The 14,852-nt window shown below is 35.1% G+C and overlaps 1 protein-coding gene across 1 annotated transcript in view; it reads left to right on the top strand.

The window, feature by feature from the left end:
- SLC26A7 (solute carrier family 26 member 7) overlaps nt 1–11,571 on the top strand; it is a 199,116-nt gene extending 187,545 nt beyond the window's left edge. Inside the window, exons 15-18 of the mRNA XM_007177491.2 lie at nt 4,911–5,011; nt 10,164–10,218; nt 10,301–10,404; nt 11,485–11,571. Coding sequence (XP_007177553.2) covers nt 4,911–5,011; nt 10,164–10,218; nt 10,301–10,404; nt 11,485–11,520 — 296 coding nt within the window. The 3' untranslated portion in view covers nt 11,521–11,571. The remainder of the gene's footprint in view (nt 1–4,910; nt 5,012–10,163; nt 10,219–10,300; nt 10,405–11,484) is intronic.
- Nucleotides 11,572–14,852: the final 3,281 nt, after the last annotated feature.

Here is a 14,852-nt window from a genome sequence, read left to right as displayed (position 1 = left end):
GTGTTTCCTTACTTATTTGCATTTTGGATGATCTGTCTATTGGTGAAAGTGGGGTGTTAAAGTCCCCTACTATGATTGTGTTACTGTTGATTTCCCCTTTTATGGCTGTTAGCACTTGCCTTATATATTGAAGTGCTCCTATGTTGGGTGCATAAATATTTACAATTGCTTTATCTTCTTCCTGGATTGATCCCTTGATCATTATGTAGTGTCCTTCTTTGTCTCTTGTAATAGTCTTTATTTTAAAGTCTATTTAGTCTTATATGAGTATTGCTACTCCAGCTTTCTTTTGATTTTCCATTTGCATGGAATATCTTTTTCCATCCCCTCACTTTCAGGATGTATGTGTCCCTAGTCTGAAGTGGGTCTCTTGTAGACAGCATATATACGGGTCTTATTTTTGTATCCATTCAACTGGCCTCTATCTTTTGGTGGGAGCATTTTATCCATTTACATTTAAGGTAATTATGGATATGTATATTCCTATTACCATTTTCTTAATTGTTTTCAGTTTGTTATTGTAGGTCTTTCCCTTCTCTTGTGTTTCCTGCCTAGAGAAGTTATTTTAGCAATTGTTTTAAAGCTGGTTTGGTGGTGCTGAATTCTCTTAGCTTTTGCTTGTCTGTAAAGCTTTTAATTTCTCCATCACACCTGAATGAGATCGTTGCTGGTTAGAGTAATCTTCGTTGTATATTTTTTCCCTTTCATCACTTTAAATATGTCCTGGCGCTTCCTCTGGCTTGCAGAATTTCTGCTGAATGATCTGCTGTTAACCTTATGGGGATTCCCCTGTATGTTATTTGGTTTTTTCCCTTGCTGCTTTTAATATTTTTTCTTTGTATTTAATTTTTGATAGTTTGATTAATATGTGTCTTGGTGTGTTTCCCCTTGCATTTATACTGTATGGGACTCTCTGTGCCTCCTGGACTTGATTGATTTTCTCCTTTCCCATGTAAGGGAAATTTTCAACTATAATCTATTCAAATATTTTCTCAGACTCTTTCTTTTTCTCTTTTCTGGAAACCCTATAATTCGGATGTCAGTGCAGTTAATGTTGTCCCAGAGGTCTCTAAAGCTGTCCTCAATTCTTTTCATTCCTTTCTCTTTATTCTGCTCTGCAGTAGTTATTTCCATTTTTTTTATCTTCCAGGTCACTTATCCGTTCTTCTGCCTCAGTTATTCTGCTGTTGATTACTTCTAGAGAATTTTTAATTTCATTTATTGTGTTGTTCATCATTTTTCGTTTTCTCTTAGTTGTATAAGTCCTTGTTAAACATTTCTTGTGTTTTCGCCATTCTATTTACAAGATTTTGCATCATCTTTACTATCATTACTCTGAATTCTTTTTCAGGAATACTGCCTATTTCCTCTTTTTTTTTTTTTTTTTCTGGTGTGTTTTTACCTTACTCCTTCATCTGCTGTGTGTTTTTCTGTCTTCTCATTTTGATTAACTTACTGTGTTTGGTGTCTCCTTTCCACAGGCTGCACATTCGTAGTTCCCATTGTTTTTGGTCTTTACCCCCGTGGCTATGGTTGGTTCAGTGGGTTGTGTAGGCTTCCTGGTGGAGGGTACTAGTGCCTGTGTTCTGGTGGATGCAGCTGGATCTTGTCTTTCTGGTGGGCAGGACTGCGTCCGGTGGCTTTTTTGGGTGTGTCTGTGACCTTATTATGATTTTAGGCAGCCTCTCTGCTAATGGGTGGAGTTGTGTTTCTGTCTTGCTAGAGGTTTGGCATAGGTTGTCCAGCACTGTAGCTTACTGCTTGCTGAGTGGAGCTGGGTTTTAGGGTTGAGATGGAAATTTCTGTGAGAGCTTTCACTGGTTGATATTACATGGAGCTGGGAGGTCTCAGTGGACCAATGTCCTGAACTCAGCTCTCCCACCTCAGAGGCACAGAGCCGACACCCGGCTGGAGCACCAAGACCCTGCCAGCCACACAGCTCCAAGTCTGATGAGAGGAAAGAGAAATACCAGCTCGTGTGCAGAATCATCCCACAGATCACAGTAATGACACCTTCAGCTTGATAATGGTGATGTTTTCATGAGTGTTTGCATATGTCCAAACTCATTAAATTGTATACAGGAGAACCTTGAAAATATTGCTGGTACAGTTCCAGGCCACTTTTTTTTTCTTTTGTTTTGCACTTAGTCTAGTTTCACTGGCTCATAGGTTGCAGCCTGCAGAGACCTCAAACCCAGCACCTTCAGACCAGAGTTTCTAGCTCAAAGTGGTTGCACAGCATCCCAACTCAAGATGGAGGCAGAGACAGCAGGCTGTGTGTAGATCATCACTGTCATTTTAAGATCTATTGCTAAATATGTCAGAGGTTTCATTTATTTATTTAATCCAAGCCATTGAATTTTTAAACATTACTGATTATTTTCTTTGTTTAACAAGAGTACCAGATTTACGTAGTGATGTGCTGGTAAGTCTTTGACAAACAACTCTTGGAGTGGAGGTTATGGCTTGGAGTGGTGGAAAAGCACTGATTTGTTGCACTTGGCAATTTCCATGGTATAAATATGTTTTCTTTAAACATAGAGCTTGAAAAGATATGTACACTATTGACATTCTGAAAAGATGTAAAAAGAGCTGGTCTGAGATGTCTTTTAAAAAATCATATACAGTTTATTTTCTAAAACAGATATATTCAGGAGAATTGCATATGACCCCTTCAAATTTTGAACTCCATGGTACATTGCAAACGATTAGTCTTACTAAAGTTTTTTATATCTAACTTTGTAAGGAAATATCTAATCCATTATATATATTTTATGTATGTTTGTCTTGTGAATTATTGAACTTTTGTAGGAAAGCTTATCTGATATTTAATTGTTATAGATTCTTATAATCTGAAAATTCAATAAAATGTTTCCAAATTGGATAAAAGTATATTTATGAATCATAAAAAAATTGCAAGGAAATACATATCACAAACAAATAATTGGCCAAATGTCTTAGCAAATCTTTTAATATTGATCTAGTAATTCTGCCTCTGTAATTCTAAATAAGGTGGAATAAATGTATCTCTAAACTAATTAATGTAGTGCCAACCTATATGTGTGCATATGTGTGTGCATGTGTGTGTGTGTCTGTGAGACTAGGAGATAAAAGGAATAAATACCAATCAACATTCCACTGTTTATCTTTGTTTAAGATACATATTTTTATTTTTTCTGTATTCTTAAACCCTCTCTCCAATCTCTGATAATGAGCAGGGACACATTATATCTGAGTTATAAATAAGAGCCCTGACATAGTAGGGCTAGGTCCTATTTTAGTTAGGCAAATATTGAACTATAATTGTTACTACCAAGTGGTCAGTGGAAGAGCTAAGTTGTGGTCACTTTTCATTTTGTTTGAGTTTCTAATTTACCATTTTGAGCCAGTATCATAGCCTGAATCTATACTTACCCTCAGCCCTCCTTCTCATGGGAGAAAAAGGGAAACAGAAGGCACTACTAGAGTACCTGGCATGAGGTAGGCCCCCAATAAATATTGATTGACTGGGAGCAGGAAAAGTTTGAGATCTCAGACTATCATTAGTGTTTAATTAAAGCTGTCCATATGATTAGAATGCTTACAACTCCATCTTATTTCTACCTTTTAGAATTAAACATAACCTTCAAGCTTACTTTTGTGTGAAGCCTTCCCTGATTGCCCCAAAGACACTTCTTCCTCTTTTAAATATCCATTCTCTTTCATTTTTAATCATGTGTTATTTACCAATATTATCCTTGGCACTAAAATAAACTCCTAGAAGAAAGTAATAGGATCTTGCACATTTGTATCGTTCACTTCATTTCAAAAAATTTCTTGAACATACTCATGCTCTATAGTTATTATTTCAATTAATAAATATGAATATACATCTAAAGATGAAACTTGGAAACAAATCCTATACCTGAATACCACTCTTAAAATACATTAAAAATTACTTTTTAGCATTTCTTAGTTTTTAAAAATACCCATTTTCCCTCATACTTCCCTTCAATGCTAATTGAGAAACAACCATATTCCCATTTTTCTGTAGCCACTATAGAGGAAAACCATGGACATTTTACATAGCAAAAACTATTCCAATTAAAAATTTATATTTTCAGAGAATTTCATAATAATGAATGAATTGGAGTTTATTTGAATTCCCCCTACTAATGGTGGGGGAATCTTGGCCTACATGATTTGCTCTCAGAACATTATCACTCCTTAGAGGGACCTCAGATGTGGTGGCCTGTCACTGTTTAGAAATATGTCATTTCACACGAGAAAACTGTGGCCCTGAGGACATTAGTGAAAAAGAGGTCATGAACTCCTAATTAAAAACAAAATTCCCACCAGGTGCATTCAGAGTCAGATTTACTATGAACCAAATGAAGCTTAATTTTCAGGCCCCTCACACAGAACGCTTCTAAGTCTGAGGGACAAGCTCCAAGATGGAATCTTTTCTTTAGTGTGACACGAAAATTGTATAAACTTCAGACACCACAAAATCGGGCTCTACCTCTGGGCATATGCATGAAGGAAAATGTGGGATATTCTGCAAAGAGAATTTTGAGGATGTCTAGCGGCCTCGGTTCTGGGCTGTGTTTGGCACTAACTTGCCAGGTCTCCTTTCAGAATCATCTAAACTTGCCGAGCTTCAGTTTGTTTATCTGTGAAATGATACTGGTAATTAAGTTAGCCCATCTTCCTATCTGAGTTATGTAATAATTACCTGAGATAACATTTGAATATTCAAAAATCAAAGAGTTCAAAAATAATTAGTAATTAACTAAAAAATGTAAAAATTAAAAGTGTTTGGAATTGGCCTTGTTAAACACGAGGCCACCATTAATCTTCCCAATGTTCAACAATATCAATAGTAAAAATCTCTAAGAATTCTCCCTAACTCAACTCTGTTCCTCCTACAGAAGAAGCAACACAACCCTGCCTGAATCAGAAGTGTTCTTTAATCCTAGATTGCAGTGGATTGACCTTTTCTGACTATTCTGGAGTCTCCATGCTTGTTGAGGTATTTGCACAACTTGTGTTTGGACTGATTCTTTCCCTTCCCTTTAGTAACAGGATTTCACCAGCCTCTGTCTCAGCTCTGGGGTTTTGATCCTGCTTGTTTCAATACTCATCTCACCCATTCTCCCCAAAGGACATAGACTTTATTTCTCCCACTACTGTAGATTTCTTTTCAGGAGATGCCGTGAAGTTTCTAGCTGTGTGTGAATCTGGAGGGGGTGGGAGGAGTAGAGGTGGGTATTCATGTGGGGTGTTAGAACAGAACATAGACTTGAGATGTAATTGGTATAGCAGATGCTGGGCAGTCAACTCCTAGGCTTCTAGAAAGAAGGAGAAAAGTCCCCTCCATGAGCAAGTGGCCTGATGATGGCAGGATGTTGTCTCTCACATCGTGGATGGGTACAGTCTGACCTGAAACCATTCCTGGTCTCTGAAATAATACCCAGTGCAGGGGTTTTTCTCCATTCTCTCAGACAATGGTGTCCTCTACCCCATGATCTCCATGGGGTCTCCATGATCCTGATTGCAAAAAATAAAAATTTTATTTCTTTAAAACTGAAGCCTCCATTTAGTTAGATAGAACATCTAATTTTGCCAATTCAAGGAAAACTCAGACACTTCTGGAATTGTTTCCTCCTTTTTTTTTTGAGTAAATACTATGTCAACAAGGAACGTACTCCCTTTCTTATTTCCATTTATTCTCTCCTCAATACCTTAAATATGAAAGAAGATCTTGAGGATCAAGCAGTGTCTATTTCTCAGCTGTCCTCAGTCCTCCATTAGCTTCTGCTGTGTGGAACTTGGTTCACCTCGCCTTTGGCTGTTTGCTCCCCAGCGGTTCTCTTACCCTGGCTTCATACAGTCTCATGCTGTGTGAGGCTTTGTATTCAGCCAAAAACTTAATCATAACCTATGGCAATTTCTGGAGCTCTTTCCCTGCATATGTCCCTTCTTTCCATTACTCTCTCCCATAAATTTCACCCACTCAATCCTTCCTGAATGCCAGTTCTGTCTTCTTGCTCAGTGAAGTGGCTGCATTTTGCTTGGGTCCCCCCTCATCATGTCGTGGTCCACAAACTGCTTTGCAGCAGAAAGCTGAGATGATCTGAGAGCTCACCTCATTTGTTTTCTTTCTTTCAGAGAACTCAGTCCTTTGCTGCCTGTTCCCATTGCCGGAAAACAATTTATATATTTTCTCCATTTGTCTACTTATTTACGGACGATAGGATAGTCTTTATATTAATTACTCTTCATGGCCAGAAGTCAAAATTGGACATTGACTTTTAAAGAGTTAAAACCAGTAGTCTTTAGAAGGTCTCACATTGTAGATTATGATCGCTTTCCCATAGTGTTGCATAACTGTTTCTATTCATTCATATTTTAAATTTGAAATGTCCAACCTTTCAAACTCAAGATAGTACAAAGGTCAGCTTCAGTCTGGCTTTCCTGTAAAGATGGGGTGGGACTATGTGAAGAGAAGCAGCTTACTATGTGACAGAGTGTAGTCTCAGATCTATCACACCTGCTGGGAGGTGTTAGGAAAATTGTGTAACCTGTCTGGATCTCAGTTTATTCATTTTGTAAAAATGGGGGGGGCGATTTTGTTTCAGATTTAGTAGATATTCAAAAAAGAAATAAATTATGCAAAAGAATTGAATTTTAAATATCCTAGGCCTTAAATCTAGTGGCTGTTTTTGGTAAATCACCCTTTTCCAAGTGTAATATGCTTTTAATTTCTTGTTGCTCACCATAAAAACTTCACACAATTTGGCATAGGGTTCAACCTCAATACTTTTCTTGCATCTAAATCCTGACTGTAAACAGAGAGTATCTCATCATTGGAGGGCTTCTTGTGTTCAGCACTTTTATTTACTGTGTTGCCAAGGTCTAGAAGAACACTGTTAAACCTATGTGTATAAGGATCACCTGGGGAGCTTATTTAAGATGCAGTCTTTTGATGGAGTGATCATTTTGAAATGTACAGAAATTTTGAAACATTATGTTATATTAGCAGGAACTAACATAGTGTTGTTGGTCAATTATACTCCAAAAGCAAACAAACAAACAAACTCATAGAAAAAGAGATCAGATTTGTGGTTACCAGAGGCAAGGGGTGAGGGGAGGGGGAATTGGATGAAGGCAGTTAAAAGGTACAAACTCCTGGTTATAAGATTAAAAAGTACTAGGGATGTAGGTACAGCATGATAAATAGAATGAGCACTTCTGTATGTTATATATGAAAGTTGTTGAGAGAGTAAATCCTGAGAGTTCTCATCAGAGGAAAAATATCTTTTTTCTATTTCTTTAATTTTGTATCTATATTAGATGATGGATGTTCACCAAACTTACTGTGGTGATCATTTCATGATGTATGTATGTCAAATCCTTATGCTGTATACCTTAAACTTATACAGTGATGTATGTCAATTATAACTCAATAAAACTGGAAGGAAAAAAATGCAGTTTTCTGAGTCCTGGTTCTGGCCCAGGAATAATCATTTTGAACAATGTAGTTTGTCCAAGGATTATGTTTTGAGCAACACTAGACTAGGATTGTCCTTTTACTGGGAAAAGTCAGTATGTATATTTTTTGTTTAATTGTATTTAAAATTTGTTTTGAATATACTCCAGTATTTATTAGCTGTCCTCTCTAGATATTGCAAATCAGGACTTAGAGTTAGTAAAGAGGAGGAAATGGTTACTTATTGTCAGTGAGTTTAAGATCTAAGGTTGAAAATTCAGAGGAATTCAAATAATCTAGGTTTTGGGCACGCTGAGAAAGAAACTTTTAAGAATTCATCTTAATGGTTTTAAAATACTATACAACATAATGAAGGAATAAGTCAACTGATGCATTTTATTTTTAAATTGGCAGAAAATGACATTTGCACTTCTGAATATACAAAACCAGCAGTTTTGTATCAATTTGCTATTTTTAGTTTCCTTATTACTATTTAGTTTATTTCATCATGGTTACAGTAAATTATGATGTATGTTATGACCATAGACTTTAAATATAGACAAATTCTAGGTCCAAATATTAGCTACATAACTAGTTCTAGGATCTGGGTTTAAGTATTTGTTTGCTTTTTTATAAACTGGAAGTAGAAATACTTCAAGTTGTTGTGAAGCTTAGAAATGACATATTGTATATAAAGCATATAAAAAGGTTTCTAGAAGTTAGTAAGTATTCAATAATGCTAGCTTCTATTATTTGTTCTCATTTTGCAAAAGTCATTTGTTAAAATAATATCACTGCAACTAATACTATTTCTGAGTTCCTGCCACCCTGAAATAGGGTCCAGAGTAAAGAGCCACAGAGTCTCTTCAGCCATGCATGTCTTCCTGCTTCCCAAAAACACTCCCTGGATTATTTTCTTAGTCACTTTGGTATAAGGAAGATTCTCCTAAGAGTTATAGGTTGAAGAAAATGGAGTGAGTTCTATTTATTCTTCTACTTAGGACACTTCTACTTAGTGAAATAGAGAATATGTGTTTATCAGCATCAACAAACCACCCATAGCAATGTGTTTGTGCTTCACTGAGCTTAAGAAAAAGTAAAACACTGACAGATCACTTTGAATTGTCATTTTATCTTACAAAAACGGGAGCCATTTATTCAATGGCGAGTCTCAGGCCATGTATTATTTATTTGTTTATTTGCTTGTTTATTTATGCTCAGAGTGATGTCTCCTATTATTCCACAATTCTTCTACCATAGAGATAACTGCTTATTGCTGGAAGAATATAAGGGAAATTTTTGGGTGTATCATGCATACTCTTAAAATGTTTTGTAAATGCAGCATTCTACATTTTATATGTATGACACTTTACTATTATGTAACCAAATCCATCCTACTGTTACTAGAACTTCTGGATTTACTGAGTTTTGTCGGCTGACTTTGGTCTGGGTGAATTTAAGATCAGGGCCTTCAGTAAGGTTGTTACTACTTGAGATTTTCTTGGACTTAAAGAAGGCAAGACCCTGCAGTATGCCAAGAAAATTAGTCAGGATCTCTCATCTTGGTGGACCCTAAAAATGGAAGTTGGGCAATCAAACTTGGCTTTGATTATAGTGAGGTTCTCAATTTACTGTCCATGGATGGGGTTTAGAGAATCCATGAATGTGTACAAATTGTAAAATATTAAAGTAAGCAGTAGGTAAGCAGTTTCATCATATTCACAGATGGGTCCTTGACTTCCAATAAAAGATGGTTGAAAACAATTTTATATCTTTCTTATAGGGAAGGAAAGGTGGTGTTTTTATTTTTATTAAATAAAATGGAAAATGTAAGCAGCAAAACTTAGTTACGTAAAAGGAAAATGCCAGGACATGGAAGCAACCTAAATGTCCATTGACAGATGAATGGATAAAGAAGATGTGACACATATACACAATGGAATATTACTCAGCCATAAAAATAAATGAAATTGAGTTATTTGTAGTGAGGTGGATGGACCTAGAGTCTGTCATACAAAGTGAAGTAAGTCAGAAATAGAAAAACAAATACTGTATGCTAACGCATATATAGAGAATCTAAAAAAAAAAACAAAAATGGCACTGATGAACCTAGTGGCAGGGCAGGAATAAAGACATAGACATGGAGAATTGACTTGAGGACACAGAGGGGGAGGGGGAAGCTGGGGCAAAGTGAGGGTAGCATCGACATATATATACTACCAAATGTAAAACAGATAGCTAGTGGGAAGCAGCAGCACAGCACAAGGAGATCAGCTCGGTGCTTTGTGACCACCTAGAGGGGTGAGATAGAGAGGGTAGGAGGGACATGCAAGAGGGAGGGGATATGGGGATATATGTATACATATAGCTGATTCACTTTGTTATACAACAGAAACTAACACAGTATTGTGAAGCAATTATACTCCAATAAAGATCTATTTAAAAAAAAGGAAAGAAAGAAAGAAAGAAAAAAAGGTAAATGCCTTGCTGGCGTTCATCCTCCTTTGCTAAGACCGTCTCTTTTAGAAGTGGGTCAGAGTATGCCTGAATGTGTTACAGTGCCACCCCCTGGTGGTGTGGTATCATAAACACTGGCTTTTTTTACTAGAAATTCTGCCTTCTGAAGCTCATCTTATTCCTTCCTGCCAGCTATCCTGAATTAATTGTGGGTGTACTATTTTAATTCTTCCAGGTTTACACGGACTGTAAGAACAAGAGTGTGGATGTATCATTAGTCCACTGCACAGGTAAGGGAGTATCCTTGGCTAACATTGGACATGATCCTTCTGCTGCTCCATGTAACCTTATATCACTTGTGTTTTCTTATAGCTTCCTTGATAAAAGCAATGAAATACTGGGGAAACCTAGATTCAGAGAAACCAATTTTTTTTGAATCAGTGTCTGCTGCAATAAGTAACATCCACTTAAATAAGGTAAGTTGAGCAAGTTTGCATGCCAGAATTATAAGAAAATTGGAATGTAGAATACAAGGGCTTTGCATTTTTTTATATTAGCCTATTATCCCACTGACATCTAAAAACCTATTAAAATGTGCCCTCTCCTCAGAGTCCTCTGCTACGAGTAAAGGAATTTTTTCATTCCTTTTGTGGACAAGTTATGAATTGTTTAATAATTTGGATCTTCCAACAATATCACTGCTTAGAGGATTTGGTGATCACCTATTAAGTGCAAACTGCTTGCTTATAAAATAAATGCGTCTTCCAGGATCTACTATCCTGGGAATTGGAATCCACCTCTGTCAAATGCAAAAACTCTAAATATAGCCTTATAGCTTTTTGCTGCTCTCATACCCTTTACTCTAAGCTCATATTGCCACCTTTGGAAATACTATTTGCAGAGCCCAACACTCACATGGTGTGAAGAGTCAAAGTTACCTTCCAATACTGGGCTGTATGGTTAGTTTTAGAACTGTTCCTAGAACTTTGATTTCCCATAATTTTTCTTTGATTTTGAATTGTTTGGCCTTTCCTTATCCCTAGAACAGCATTTGTTATCTCTCTGAGTCATCCCTATTATGTGCAATTAGAACAGTATGTATTTACAAAATAATAATAATAACATTATTGTCATTATTATCATTTCTACTACTACTATTACTGCTGCTGCTGCTGCTGCTGCTGCTACTGTTATATATCTAATATTCACTGTGTGCTCATTATGTTCCAGGAATGTGCTAAGAGCTTTACCTATGTTACTTCACTAAATTTGCCACAACCTCATGAAGTAGATACTATTATTGAACCTATTTTTAGAAATAGGGAAACTGAGGTCCAGGGAAGTTATACCATTTGTAAGTGGTAGAGCCAGTTTCAAAGTCAGCAGTCTGACCTAGAACCTGGAGCTTTAAACTTCTATACTCTGATGCCTCAGAGAATATCCATTTTCTTAGCTTGGCTGGACAGCTTGCTTCAGTTACTACTGTTCTTTGACTATGATATCAACTTAAGGGTTAAGTAAGTAGCAAGTGCTAATTTCTTCCCCTTCTATTTCAGAATTTGAGCAAACTCAGTGACCACAGTGAAATCTGAGACTCTTTTGCTGCAGTACAGCTCTTTTCTTTAGCAACTGCCCCGAAGAGGCCATACTCAAGTATTTTCACAACATTTTTTGTTATGTAGATCCTACAAATGACCTCTACTAAAATAAGTGTGATGTGACTTAGTAACCACATAACCACTGCTCAAGGTTTGCCAACAATTTTATCTAATCTTTGTTAGTAAGCAAATTCACTCTGTAGGTTATTGTATAGTTATTTTATAAAAATCAGTATGCATTTAGTTTTAGTGTACTGAAAGGTAAACATGAATTTATTTCCTTTTTTCATACCAAAGTATTTTGTGTTAATTCAGTTTGTTGTAGTTCATTTGTAAAAGTGAGAAATACTTTGTCATATAAGAGATTTAGAACATTTGCAAGCCATTTGTAAAAATGCAGGATCATCTGTAACTAATACATAAAAACAATTTAGCAAGTGTGCCATTTTCCCTAACCAAAAAAGCCATTAAATATCAATAAGCTTAAATGTTACTTCATGCTATATGATTATGAAATTCACAGAAAGTAAGTCAAACAAAAACAAATGACAAACTAGAAACCGTTCTTCTCCATACCTTTCCATGCATGGATGTCTTCAGGAATGTTTTCAACATAAGTAGTATCCCAGTGAAACCATGTCCTTGACATTAGTCTGTTTTGCTGTGAATATTGGAAATGCTTAGGATCTTCAGACCTTATAGCCCTAATTTCCACATTCCCACCCCATAAAAGTTTCCATTTTCAGCTTAAGTTTTTTTGGAATCGGAGAATGTGGAAGTTGCACATTTTATGTTTTTTTCACAAATACGATTTTTAGAAGAGAAAATATCACCAGTAGAATAGCTTTGTACTATTCCAATATAGGATTAACTATAGTAGTTTGGGACTTTCCTATTTCAGAGAGATAGTCAATATAATATAATACATTTATCTATCTATATCCGTATACATAGGTAGATCTCCTTAGAATGTTTTTTTTTTTTTCTTTTGTTAGAAGGGAGCTTAGGTAAGTGATTATCTTTAAACCCACTAAACCAAGTGTATTGACAAATAAATACCACAGGCCAGGCTGACTTGTATAAGTTATTGTTTTCATGTTTCTTCATATATTTTCAATTACATACAATTATATAGTTTCATATTTTTATCTAACAATTTGATTTACCTATGAAGAAATCTCACTTTCAAAGATAGATGTAGATGCACATTTTAGTCTTAAGCCATTTTAACTGTTCTAGAAATTACCAGTTAACAAAAAGCCAAGCAAGTACTTTAAAGTGAGTTTGAGAAGTAGCTTGAAAACAAAATTAAAAGACTGGTAATTTAGGTGTTTTTGAGAACATCTGTAAGAGTAAATTCTAATATCTGCCGTGTGATGTAATGGTTCCTAGCAAATGTGTAGTAAACATTCACATGGCCCTTATTTTTACCATTGAGTCCTAGGCAGACAATGTAATAAAATGAAAGGGGAATAATAAACATTTCAAATTCTTGTAACTTATTTAGCCATGTCAATTCTGATTGACATGAACTACAAAGGGTAGTATTTTTCCCACAGGAAGCTTCAATCCTTTCATCACTAATTTGGATTGAAATGAGTGAAGCCAATTTTTCTTCCCATCAAATACTGTTCCAAAAAAATGTGGAAGTAATAATTAGAAGTAAAATTTCCTTAAAGAAAGGAATTTCACTCTCCTTTTCTGATTAATTTATTCCAATGGTGGATGGTGGCAACAGTCACCATCTCTAATCCATTGGTCATAGGCACATAAACATGAGTCAAGGGAAGTTAAGAAAGAAATATATTTTGCTATGTATAAATTGATGTATTTCTGTGCAAATTTAGTCTATTATTAAATGCATGCACTGTAAGCATTTTCTAATTTGTTAGAGATTATGGACTGTAGATGGCATTAAAATCATTACAGGTAATCAATGGATGGTTTCTTCTATTTTATTAACAAAGCTGACACATAGTTGTATGAGAAGATGTATTTGAATGCATTTCAGTGTTTATAGTAGACATCTAATGGATAAAACTTAAAAGCTAATAACTTTGGTGTCAAATGTTATTATATTCAAAGTAAAGGAAGACCAAAACATGTACCATAAATAACCCTTTGTTCTAAGGCTTATCTTGCATACTAAGGTCCCAGTGACTAGACCTGTAGGCACCCCTGGATTGAGTTTTGAGAGCTTAATAACTGAATATGAGTTTCAGACACAGAAGATTCTAAAACATAAACGTTTATTTCAAAGCAGACATTAATAACAGAAGAACTATAATATGGTACTGATGCTAGACTCTTTCTAATCATGATGAATTAGTTTTATGAGATTACCTTATTTTTGTATATGATAAATTACTTTCATTTTACTTATTATGGTAAAATAAAATTGGGAAAAATTAAAACTGACCTATAAGACCAGTTAAGGACCTAATAGAGTGACATATATAAATTAACCATAAAGTGTGTAACCAGGAAAAAGACAGTTAACATTATATTTATGCAAATTAAATGCCCTTAAATTTTACCATTTGTCTTTCATTTTAAAGGTTATTTTCCCCTGATTATATGATTCAAGTGTTATAAAGTCTAACTTGAATTACTTTGCAGTAATTTATGTGACAGATCTTTATTGTATAAATATGTAATGTAATGAGGAAAGAAATCCCTCTTTTTTAATGAAAACATTAATGTGTTAATACCTTGTATGGATAATGTTTGACATTTAGTGGTTACCAAAATATATTAGTATGTTTTTGAACATACGTATGCCTAGAAATGCATGTTCTGCATTCTGTGGGATGATCGTCTAATTCAATGTAAAATATGCTTTTGGGCAGTGATTTTGTTGCCAGATTTTCAATAGGGAGTTAAGTGAGGCTTGTACAATCTTAAGATTTTTAGTTAAAAATCGTATCATCTAATATGTCACACATATTTTTATATTTTTCAATGCATTTAATTATCTTTTAAATAATCCTTTGCACTGACTCAGCATATAACAACTAATTTACGTGGAAATAAATTGAAATACGGTAACTATTATGTTTAAATGGATTTGTGTGCATTATTTCAAATTATGTACTCTCCTGTAAAGCAAATATTACATTTTCCTGTCTTAGACTGACCAAAGTCTAATGTGTTGAAAATTCCTGGATTAAATATTCTTCGTAATTTGTTCTTACAAAATTTAAACCTAAAATTTTAAGGTATGGTATGCCAATGTATGGAAGGCTAATAAAGTTACTTTTTGCTGCAACCCTACATTTACACAATCCTTTTACACCAGGTTTAAATCCTTTGTGTTCTAATTTTAA

Source organism: Balaenoptera acutorostrata, chromosome 17, assembly GCF_949987535.1.
Source record: "Balaenoptera acutorostrata chromosome 17, mBalAcu1.1, whole genome shotgun sequence".
NCBI lineage: Eukaryota > Metazoa > Chordata > Mammalia > Artiodactyla > Balaenopteridae > Balaenoptera > Balaenoptera acutorostrata.
This window is presented reverse-complemented; position numbering and strand designations above follow the sequence as displayed.